The 12,937-nt window shown below is 35.7% G+C and overlaps 1 protein-coding gene across 3 annotated transcripts in view; it reads right to left on the bottom strand.

Moving 5' to 3' along the window:
* Positions 1–12,937, bottom strand: part of LOC121734283 (cyclic AMP-responsive element-binding protein 3-like protein 1) — a 42,896-nt gene that overhangs the window by 7,897 nt on the left and 22,062 nt on the right. For all 3 annotated transcript variants that reach the window (XM_042124780.1, XM_042124779.1, XM_042124781.1), the window contains exons 3-5: positions 7,082–7,236; positions 4,977–5,423; positions 1,460–1,724 (exon numbers count right to left, since the gene is read on the bottom strand). In XM_042124780.1, the coding sequence (XP_041980714.1) occupies positions 1,460–1,724; positions 4,977–5,423; positions 7,082–7,236 (867 nt within the window). The remainder of the gene's footprint in view (positions 1–1,459; positions 1,725–4,976; positions 5,424–7,081; positions 7,237–12,937) is intronic.

Here is a 12,937-nt window from a genome sequence, read left to right as displayed (position 1 = left end):
ACGCAAAAACTTAGCTGTAGCGGTGAATGTTGCATCAGAAAGTGAGCGCTATGAGTCACTCGGTAGGGTTTCCTCGGCTGACGTGGACGAGCGTGGTGCCTTCTAACTTAATTATTATCATTGCAAATGTTGAAACCAATGACGCTGATTTTGTTTACTTAACCAACAAATTATCTTGATATTTACACTGATGACTTATTCCAAATTTAGTTTAGGTAAATTCATATAATTCATTATTTAGTTATCGTATTAATATTATTTATCGAATTTATTATCATTACATCTTGAGCTTTGACATAGGATTTTTGTGACGTAATATTTTAGGGGAAGTCCCACGTCAAGTTATATTAGCAGGGTTTGTCCCGCTTCTGTGTGTGCGACGTCTTATTTCCGCATAATAATAAGCTCACTGATATACTAAAATATATCAAAATGTTGATATTTTAAAGCTTATTCGTTAATTCTTAGTGTGATTGCATCATTTAAATTTAAATCCTGTGTCAAATTTAAATCAGACAATCAGGTGATCAGCCTGCAGGCTGCCAATATTGTCCTAACCAAACTTGGAAATAATTGTTTCCAACGCGGGAATCGAACCCACGACCTCCGAGTCAAGAGCCGCACTCTTAACCACTGGACCACGCAGGCGTTAAAGAAAACAACATACATGATACTTGACGTACACATACACTTAAAATACATAACCCTAACTAAGCGCAGTCGGGTGGATGATATCAATAATATGAATTTCGCATACGACCTAAAACTGAAAACCTACTGAACAAGTTATGTAATATATTCAAGTCGCAACTAATCAGGCTATCGCGGCGACCTTTTGTATCACTTTCGTTTCGCAATCCTCAATTCGATAAACGCGAATCCGCAGAACCTGATAACGCAGCCTTGACACACGTCTCAAGGTTACGGGTGTTTGTGAAGAAAGTATTTAGATAAGCAACAACAATATGTAATATTCGTATAGTTACTATTGTACATTAAAAGAAAAAGTTATGGAGGGACCCGGATTTCAAGAACTTTAGGAACACTGCATCACGAATTTTAGGACTTTTGTTTTATCCTTGTTTGTCAAATTATTTTCTAAAAAGTCTTGACGCGGAATTCGTAAGTGACACATCTGGCGATGTGCTTTGATTTTAAGGGTGAAGCCAAACGAGCGTAATTTGTGAGATGTGTCGCAGAATTTCGGCTGGCAGTCGGCAGAATTCTGCTGCATTCAGTTTCATACAAAATTCCTGTTTGATTCACACGAGCGTTATTTTGTGAGTCATGATTTGTATGAAAAGATATTTACGCGACCGAAATTCCGCGACTCACAACTTACGCCGTTTGTCTTCACCCTAATGCTTTTACTTCTTTTTTATTGCTTTTCTATGTGTGTGCTTTTTTTTCTTTTAATGTAGATAATGTAGTTTTAACTAGATAATAAAAATAACCTCACCTGTCTTCGAGTCCATCAACATACTCCTTCTTGCGTTTCCTGGAGTCCTGTGCGGAGATCTTATTTCTGATCTTGCGGCGGATCCTCTTCAGTTCCCTCTCCTCGTGCTTGGTCAGCGGGTAGCTGGTCGGCAGAGTGATGCCCTCCTTCGCGAGCAGTCGGCGCTCCTCGGCGGTTAGAACGAGACGGGGATAGCCATTGCGGCCGTCGTTTATTTGCGTCTCTTTCTCGTCCTCGTCGTCGCTGCGGTCGGTGCCGGAGTCGTCTGCAAATACCAGAACCGATTAATAAAGATATATTATATTATTATTAGCTTCATCTACTAATTCTGAAGTACCTATGCGAATTGCTAAAATTGAACCCTAATCGAAGTCTTTCTTAGGATTGGTTTAATATTCTACTGATACTGTCATTTGGCTTGGTATTACTAACACAAAACCACCAGTGTGGTTAACAGTGAGATATAAAGGAATGATCTCATGGGTAACAAAAATTCGCCAAACACATCCTCAATTTGTAATATTCATTATAAGCTTCATTTTCTCATGTTTAGTTCAAGCATTATACCATTAAATAGGCAGTCGACTGATAAAGTAACTTTTTATTTTAGCACTTCGTCATTGACATCTCAGAATATTTATCATTGTCATTACATAAAGCAGTTCATTGAACCAATCAATTTGAACAGTTACTAGTTAGCGCTGTATATAACGGGCTGTCTACGTCAGATAAATTATAGCGCGGCCAAATACAATTGATATAATATTATGTTCAATCGTGTCTGATGTGTTGAGTGCTTTCAATGAAAGTAATGAACGCTAGCCAAGTAGTCAATACAGTTGTTCATAGTAATATTACCTCTGAGACTACTTTATGTCAAAGATATAAGGGTCATTTTCATTGAAAATTCGAGATAAAATATTTCTGGGAGTACCTTCTATAGTGGAGCAAAATATCATTTTTAGGTCGACCACACGCGCTACGCAATCTTACTGTTTAAAATCAAGCATAGTATATTTAAAACTTATCTTTGCAGTTTGCAAATTTAATTAAATCAATTTAATTAAATTTAGATATTCTCAAATTCTTCATTACGTTCTTCTATGAAGCATTATTATTTTAAGTACATACTTATAAGAAGGCAAAAAATTTGAGCGTAGAAATGAGAAAAATAATTATAAAATAAGTATATGGACCAGTTTTAGGGATAAAGTGACACTTTCTATGTAATAAGTCACTAGTCATTCAATAGTGTTAAATAAGACGATTTATTATTTGATGACCTCTGTGGCTCAGTGGTGAGCGCGTCGGTAGCTCAAGCCGGGGGTCGCGGGTTCGAATCCCGCCGACGAAACAAAAAGGTTTCAATGTTCCCGGGTCTGGATGTGTATTAAATATGTGTACGATATAATAAAAAATCGTAAATATATGTATAGTATAAAAGTATTAAATATATTTCCGTTGTCTGGTACCTGTAACACAAGTCCTTTAGGTACTTAGCACGGGGCCAGACTGACGTGGTGTGAAGCGTCCATAGATATTATTATTATTATTATATTTAGATTAACCCCACCTGTCTTGTATAATTTATTATAAAATTAATAATAAAATGTTAATTATTGAAAGTACAATAACTAAATAACTTTTCAGCAACTCTTCGTAACCGGTACTGTACTTACGTAAGCATTGTACACGATTGCTAAAATGTCGATCTCATTTTTTATGCACGCTTATGTAACCAGTTAATCCAAAACGTCACTTTCTACATCTCAAGGATTATTTTTAATTGGCTCTCACTAAAATTAAATGTAAGTATTTAGTTTTAGCATTCATTTTATTTACATAACACGAGTAAGTAGAGACTAGAGACAGAGGCATGAAACTTTTAATTATAATTAATCATTTTGTTTTAATTAAATTTAAAAATTTTGAACTGAACTTATGTTGGCCACCTGGTAAGGAGTAGGCAAGCTCTAGTATTTTAGCTCTAGTTCGTATGGGACCTAAAAGTCCTTTTATAATATCTGAAGGCGCCATTACAAAAAGGTTTTTTTTTTTCGAAAGGGTCTAAGCTACTGGTCTGGTTAAGACCATGGTAGTTTAATCGTGGCTACAAAAAGGTTGGGAAACCCCACTTGAGAATAAAGATAGCATTCCTGGGAATTGCAATGTTTAACTAAACAAATTAGTCAAGGTAAGTTTTGTCTACGTTTGTCGAGTGTAGACAAAACAAAGGAGACGCGGATGAAACGGCACAGACAATTAAAACTTTTACTACTCTGTGTCCTGATTCTGACTCATTGTTGCTGTGTGGCATTAAGAAATATCTTTGACACACACACATTACTATTTAATGTGTAGAAAAATGTTGTCGTTTACTTAATATGAATTTTGTTTTTGGCTCGCGGTTTGAAGCAGACTAATTATAATTATAAGATCTGATGTGACCTGCCATGAAATATTTAAACAATTTGATGAGTTTTGAAAGACATGAGTTATAGATAAAAATTAGGTACTCATTTTATGAATCGTTAAAATATTCAATGTCAATAACAGATTTCTCATACCTTTTGTTCAAAATTGAACTCTAAACATGATAACATACGGTCACTTTTGGGATAGACGAAATGTTGATAAAGCTATGACCTTACATGATAAAATATTATGTAGTTAATAATGTCTGGATTAAATAACTAGAAGCATACAAAGAATTGAAATTTTAACATTATGTTGTATTAAGTAGATTTCTTTTCTAACATCGTTCGTTACATAGAAATTTATTTTTTATGATGCATCACATAATATTATGTTCACTCTCCATTACAAGAATGTAGTGGATAATCTAAACTTGATATAACAATAATTATTATGATTCATTTACAAAACAATTTTTTATATTCAAAAATTATCTAATCAAGGGCTGATAAAAATAATATAATAATGTTATATTGATAGGAGCAACGTCTAAGAAATAAGATTGAACGTGGATAACATTGGTAAAGAGGTTATCAAAACTTATATCATCACGAGTGATAAGTAATTACAATGTTTCATCTTAGAGGTTATGGAAGTGCACATGTACTAAAGTAGCATTACAGAATGAAAAATGTGTAGGGTTCCTAAATGTTCTGAATAACTTATATAATTTAATTTGAATAAAGAACAGTGACTATAGAAAGAATTTCTTTCTACATATAAAAAAATGCAGATGTTCAAAGGAATACTGTCATAATGTCAAAACTGTCAGTATTTCTACTCTTTCGTGTTTCTATTGATCTCGTGCTAAGCCTGCATAGTGCATAATGCTGAGAAAAGTAAAACAGAGAAAAGCTGTTGTCATTCCGCATCTCAAAAATGTCCAACGAGCCATTAAGAAGTTTTCACTCTAAACCGAATAACACTTATTTCCTACTCTTCCAACCTTTCTGATTAATTTTGTTGCCGGTGTCAAGACTCAAGTCTCCAGAAGTTGCAGCTAAAATTTGTGACGACCTCTTAAAAAAAAAACAAAACTTACCACAGTTATTTTGTTCATAATCGTCGCTGCTGGTGTCCATTTTGAAATCTTGCAGTTTGCTCTGTGACAGCAGATTGGCGGCTGCTATCTTGATATTCGAGGCGTTTTTCAGGTCTGCGGCGTTGATGATCTTTATGGACTTGAAGTCCTTCATGTCTTTGATGGTAACCGGTAGGAGTATGGACCTTGGGTTGCCTCCCGACATGGGCGCAACCCTGATAACCCTGCGCTGCGGGGCCACACTCTCAACCGGTTTCGAGTAAACCTTCGTCTGAGGGTTGATCACTTGCACGTTGGTCACTTTGACGGGTTTCTGCGGTTGCGCCTTCACAACCAGCTGCGGTTTGGTTGCGGTTGCGGTCGGCGCCCTGGCGGCGGGTTTCGAGACTTTTGACTGGACGACAACCGGCGGTGTTTGAGACATACGACGTTTTCTTGCGACTTTGTCTGCGAATGAAAGTGTGACTTTAGTACATGAATGACTGAATTTTTCAACTCGACGAACCGGGCAGGTTTTTTGAGGTTATTGGCATGTGTTTATGTGTTTAATAGCGTTTTTACTTGTTGCTCGGTAAACTTGATGTTAGCCGATCAAAAACCTAAGCGACTAGAATCTAGAACTTATATTTTACTATTTTTGAGTAAAAATAACGTCGATAAAGTACTATATAATATTATATTAAGGGCCTGTTTCACCACTTTCTGATAAAGTGTCTAATAGGTTATTTACAACTTTTTTGACTACTTGATCTGTCAAGTTAATTGGTGGATAACCTTATCAGGAAGTGGTGAAACAGGCCCTAAGGATACCAAAATAAGTCATAAGATAAGTTTTTACTAAGTAATAATAATGTTAGATGCTTCAAGGTCTACATGATAGTGTTATTATGAACAGCTTATTTAGTTCTAGGACACAATGTACCTAGTACCTACTTTGAAGTAAACAGGTTGAATAAAAGAATACGTTACTCATTATATTATGTATTGTTGGTTCAAGTGTTAAATGCATGCCGCAATATGAAAATATGTTTGTTTTATGTTACACCATAGTTATTTAACTCCTTGTAATATTCTATTAGATGATATAAAAGCAACTTTCAATGATAGTAATTCTTCATAATACATAGGTATTTGTAAAAGTATTAACTGTAGCCAACGTTCCGAGATTAGGACACAATAGAAGATAGCTGCATACAAAAGTCATATTAGTTGACTCATGTTCAGACAATTGACTACTAATAGAATAGTTAACTGAGAAAAAGATTTAAAATAGAATATAGTCTCAGGTAAATTTTCGAGATTTCCAAGCGTTTGACACAATATTATCAAAAATACCTTTATTTTCTTATCAGTTATCAGTTATCACTGACTGAAATTAGGACAAACATGATTCATAAATCGAAAAGCGATGTTAATATTTTATATTATGTAACATTATGACAAATTGAAAAGTAAAATTGATAGCAACACATTGAAATGTACCTAATATTGAAAAGTACCAAAATACCACAATTAGACTTTTGACTCTTTTTCGGCGTTTAGAGACTTTTTTTTTAATTTTTGCTATCAGAATGCTACATTATTACCTATGGGTTTTGTTCATAGCTATCAACATCATCATCTTGAGACCAATTACAGTTAAACACATGTTTCGGGACTTTCAGTGGATGAAAGCTGATAAGTGGTAGGTCAGGCCAGTGATCCGCAAAGGGTGTGTGCGGCACACTGGGTTACCGTGGTCAGCAGTTAGTGTGCCTAGTTCTAGTGCTAAATGCCAAAAAACCTTTTTTGGCACTTAGCACTAGAACTAGGCACACTAGAACTGGCCTCAGGATGACGATCGACAAACGGGTGGGAGCTCAGAGTAAAAAAAAAAAAAACACTGATTAATTTGTGGTCTTAGGTGTACTTCGAAATATTTTTATTTTTCTAGACGTACCTTGAATACAAAAAGTTTGCGGAACACTGAGTTGGGCTACTATCAGCATTGCTTTGATTAAGAGATACTGTACTATTATCTATTCTGTGGAGATACTCAAGTTTTGCGTCCATGCCTTTGTGTCCCCCTATTGTTCCCCTATACCCCTCAATATGTGAGTACTCACTGGGTGTGTGGAATGTGTCAGTGTTGAGGAAGCCGGGCATGACGTTGTGCTCGAAGTCCACCATGTCGACCTCGTCGTCCGCCGCCGGCTGCGGCGGCTGGGCCTCATCCTCGCACGCCTGGATGAAGTACGGAGACAGCTGCTGCTCGAAGTCGCTGGAACAACAAAATGCTGTTAATAACTTAAGTAAGGGGTTCCCAAACTCATTTTATCTACTGCCCACTTTGAGAATAAATTATGTTTTAGCGCCCCCATTGTTTCAATTTAAAATGAATCCAGATGAAATAAATCACCCTAAGTCCCTACACAACGCCCCCATATTTTTTCTGAGTCCTACACCCCCCCTTTAGACCTACAACGCCCACAAGGGGGCGTTATCGCCCTGACTGACTTGTCATGACTCATGAGTCTAAAATGACTTTCCGATCTTTTACGCGGCTAGCCGCGACCGATAAAACATCAAATAAAATGCCACTTTATGACATAGACTCTAGGTATCATTTTGTCCTGACGTATGTGTGTGGCGACTGGCGACCTATGCTGCCGCTGCCGCTTGTGGCGTAGAGCAAAATGAAACCTATAGTCTATGTCATAAAATGGCATTTTATTTAAATTTTTGTCGGTCGCGGTCGCCCGCGGCAAAGATCGGGGAGTACCCTTTAGTGATGGATCTGGGGCAGAGTTCCTTTTTTGATCCAGTCTACTTTTTATTTTTTACAATATTATTATATTATAAGAAACAGAAATGTATTTTAGGTATTGTAACCAAAAATGTAGTTTACAATTTTCATAGAAAAATGTGTCCCAGCAAATAAGATAATAATTTTACAGACCTAATCTTCCAGTCAGCATTTTATTAAACAAGTAAACTGTAGGTGGTTAACCTACATACAGTTCTTATGTAAACAATAATTATTATTATTATTAGAGTCATCAAAATTGTGAAGACTATAGAAACTTACTGCCTATAAATATATAAAATATTAGCTGACTAAGCAATAAATTTTAGAATTTATGCAATAAGGTACAGGACACAGGTATTATGATGTCTAAATTTGTATCGAACTGAATGGACATCATAGAAAAAACAATAAACAAACAATTACAAATCTATTGATACATCATTAATTAAACACTGCTCAAAAATTACTCGCGTTTTTGTACATAAAATTGCAAGATACCTCATCGCTTCACTCTAGATGTGTATAAAATACACATTGAAAGTACAATATAATGTAATGTATAATAAACAAAATAATGCGCGATAATGTACCTTTGCTCTCTCTCCGATCGTTTTGCTTCGGTAAATTCCGCGCACAAACGTACTTAAGTTCTCAACGTAACGGTGTTTCGGTCGCGGTGGGTGGACACACTTCACAATATTATGCTTTTACTATTATATTATACCTAATAGTAGGTACTGATAAGGAGTGAGCACACTGAGACGGGCCGTGCCGGGGCTCAGCGTGCCGGGGCTGTGTCAGGGCGCAGCGGATTTCCGCTTCCATACTAATTGTATGGAGGTGGATTTTTGCGATGAGCCCCGGCACGGCCCGTCTCAGTGTGCTCACTCCTATACAGGCCACTAGCCTAACTAAAATCCTGTGTCCCACTAGTTCTATCTCTGTGACAACATTCATCAAAATCTATCCAGAACTTTCGGAAACTATTCATTGCAACAACAAAACAAATATTTTCTCTTTAATCTTTATTATATTACTAGACGACGGCCGCAACTCCGTTGCGCCAAAATTCGTTTACCGCGCTGGAGCCGTACATCTTTCCGGGATATATAGTATCCTATGTCCTTTACCGGGACTTAAAGTATCTCCATACCAAAATTCAGCAAAATCGGTTCAACAGTTTGAGTGTGAAGAAGTAACAGACAGACAGACACACATTCGCATTTATAAAAATACTAGATGACGCCCGCAACTCCGTTGCGCCAAAACTCGTTTATCGCGCGGGAACCGTGCATTTTTTCGGGACAAAAAGTATCCTATGTCCTTTCCCGGGACTGAAGGTATCTCCATACCAAATTTCAGCAAAATCGGTTGAGTGGTTTGGGCGTGAAGAGGTAACAGACAGACAGACAGACAGACACACTTTCGCATTTATAATATTAGTATGGATTAATATGAATTAGTATCGCTAGTAGGAGAACCAATGTGTCCAAACCCCAACCAGCTCTATCTCTGTGACAAAAAACATCAACATTCGTCCAGAATTTCCGGAAATTATTCGTTACAAATAAACAAATCTTTCCTCTTAATATTATGAAAAAAGTATTAGTAAAATCGCACATTTGTGGGTCAATCACATAAGTACCTAATGAATTTTCCATAACAAACCCGCATACACACATAAAATACTTTTGTCCGGATGATTTGCCGTATAGACAAGACAAAAAATAACCCGCATAGAAACTGATAACGGAATAGGGAATGATCGTGCTTATGTTGTGTAATTGTTGCAAATCTAACAATCACACAAAATTGATACAATTAAGAAAAAAGTACATTGGGAATCATAAAAATAATTGTGGTGTAAAGATTCCCAAATCCCAATGTACTATCAGAGAAGTCGATTCCTATGCAAATCGGGGACCTAAGCAGTTTGGTTGCGTTACGTCAAACCCAGCTGACAGATCACAATTAACATTGAATTGACATATTCGACCAAATAACAATAGAGATTGGGTTAGATCTGGCAATATTAAAGGCAAACATTACTTTGACATGCAAAGTAGTGTTCCAGTGAGGCCTTGGTTTTTTAGGTTCATTCGAAGTAGTAAGGCAGTATTTTCTACCGTTTGTCGAATTAGGATTGGACATTGCTGCTCACCAGTATTCCTAGCTAAGATTAGGGTTAAGGACAGCTCTCTGTGTGAATGTGGCCTTGACGAGTGTACCTTGGATCATATTTTTTTCTGCTGCTCTAGAAATAATAACTCTCTTTATGACCTTCTTCCTAACGACATCCCCCGCCCTATAAATTTCAAATCAATCCTTTGTTATGTAAACACTCCACTTATTGAAATTTTATGTACATATATCCGTTCTAACAATATAAAACTGTGATGTTTTTCTAACCCTTATATGTTTGCGTTTGTTTTAGATTATTCAACAGATAATCTACTAAATTAGATTCCGTTTAGGTATGGTATACCTTGTTGTTTCACCAGACCTACAATAATAGAGCAAAGTCAACTCAGCCACTCTGACATTGGCAACTCACTGAGGCCGCCATAAATAAAGAAGAAGAAGACCAAATAACATTGGTCTGTCAATTGCATAGGAATCAACTTCCTCGATGGTACTTTAATTAATTAAACTAATTATGATAAAAATAATAATAGAAAATTATCAAGCCATTATGAATTTAAATTAATAATTTTATGAAAAATGTTAAATTGTTTTGTTAAAATGTTATTCTAATTTATTCTGTATACACTAATTATATTCACACACCATTGTTACGGTAGGATATGTTAGAACTTAGAACTATTATAACCATATTTGAAGTTACCCTTTTGACTACTTATCTGTAAATAAATTATCTTGATTCTTGAATCTTCTGCTTTACTTCTTCAACATGCGAGGAATCTCTATAATTTTCTAAACTCTATATTGCCGACACTATTCTATATCTATGTAACATGTTTAACATGTTATAAAACAAAGTCGCTTTTTTTTCCCTCATGTAGGGACATGAAATCCGTTGCGTAGTTTTAAAGACGGGTCTTTAAAACTACGCAACGGATTTTGATGATTCTTTCAGTGTTAGATAGGCCAATTATCGAGGAAGGCTATATTTTATCACGCTAAGACTAATAGGAGAATGTGGAAAAAACGGGGGAAATTATTTGTAAGGGCTTATCTCGCGAACTACTGGAGCAATTTTTATGTTATTTGGCACAGATAAGAAGTAGACCACGTGAAGGATCATAGGCTATCGATTTTATGTATGCGGCGGGTCGCTAGTAGTATATATGCGACAGATCTCTATCATATCTTTTAAACTTTATGCACTTAAATATAATTAGGCATTACAACATATTGATAGAGCGTGATTTTCATCACGTATTAATCTCTACAATGTATAGTTACAACAGTTACGTAATAGGTCTCTAGTCTCTACACTCTCTAAACTACATATTAGGTTCTCTCCATATCTGATAAAAGAACTAACAAAATTCTTAAATAACTACAAAGAGTAATATTAATAAATTATAATTAGAAATGAATAGTTTTATTATGTGAACATTTTTGAGCTACTGCATTAATCTAAGGTAAACTATATATTCAAGGTGAGTGGTACAAAGTATATTTTATTCTTATAGTATGTTTTATCATTTATGAGATGTAAATGTTTTGAAAATATGTTTTTTCAAAACATTTACATCTAACATTTTCACATTATGATACACATAAAATGCGCAGTATTTGCATCTGAAATTAAATCTGCGCAATTGGATATTACACACATAAAATTTTAAATGTCAAAAATATTAAAATATTTTTATTTAGTACTTCAATTCTTGGTTCTAAAAATACTAACAAACATGAAACAATTACTTACGTAAGTAATTTTTAAAAGTTAGCAAGATTTATTTGTATGTTACTTAAATTTTATTCGATTACATAATCCGCTATAAATTTTTCATAACCTCAAAGCATCGAGCACATGGTTTTAAAAAAGTAAAAGACATAACGTCACAAAACAAGTTCAAGGAAACTGGCTTCGAGACGAGAAACTTGAATATGAATATTAAGTGCGGGCTTAGAATATACCTACGAGTCCTATACGACTTGCAGCACTTCCATACTATGCCATACTAAAACATTTGATATACTTATATACGTGGGAGAGCCATGCTTCGGCACGAATGGGCCGGCTCGACCGGATAAATACCACGTTCTCACAGAAAACCGGCGTGAAACAGTGCTTGCGCTGTGTTTCGCCGAGTGAGTGAGTTTACCGGAGGCCCAATCCCCTACCCTATTCCCTTCCCTACCCTCAACTATTCCCTTCCCTTCCCTTCCCTACCCTCCCCTATTACCCTATTTCCTCTTAAAAGGTCGGCAACGCACTTGCAGCTCTTCTGATGCTGCGAGTGTCCATGGGCGACGGAAGTTGCTTTCCATCAGGTGACCCGTTTGCTCGTTTGCTCCCTTATTTCATAAAAAAAAAAAAAAAAAAAAAACTTAAGCATCGCTAAGTGAGATTAGATAATGTTTTCTCTTTTATCATTCAACAACTTCTTTCTGAATCAACTTGCTTCTAAATTATTAAGTATTAGCTCTAGAGTTCACTCGGCGTAACTTGGCGGTAGCGGACATTGACTCCCTGTCAAAAACTTGTCATTTTCTATACAAAGCCGCGATTGACAACATCTGACACCTTATTGTTAATCGCGGTTTATATAGAAAATGACAAGTTTTTGACAGGGAGTCAATGACCGCTATTTTGTACAGTTTAAATTGTTTGATCATGTAGAAGACCATTATACACGCAAACTTTATTACGTACAGAAAATACTAAGAAAATAATTCTATTTTAATGAACATGATGTCAAATATTTAAAGAATTAATAACAAATATATAATATTATACTGATAGTCTTTTGTCTCATGTATTAAAATTCCACACACGTTCAAGTAGTTTGCTCCAACATTAAACTATTGGGTCAAAGACAAATTCTATTTTGTTAACTGAGACTGAGGTAAATAAACGTTAACTCAGAATTTACGTTCATTTTCCTGATAATTTCAGAACCTTTTCATTTGGAAATTGTACCCCAAATACCAATGTACTATTTTTACTGCCTTTTAAATAACAGTCATGCGAGGATCT

Source organism: Aricia agestis, chromosome 15 (assembly GCF_905147365.1).
Source record: "Aricia agestis chromosome 15, ilAriAges1.1, whole genome shotgun sequence".
NCBI lineage: Eukaryota > Metazoa > Arthropoda > Insecta > Lepidoptera > Lycaenidae > Aricia > Aricia agestis.
This window is presented reverse-complemented; position numbering and strand designations above follow the sequence as displayed.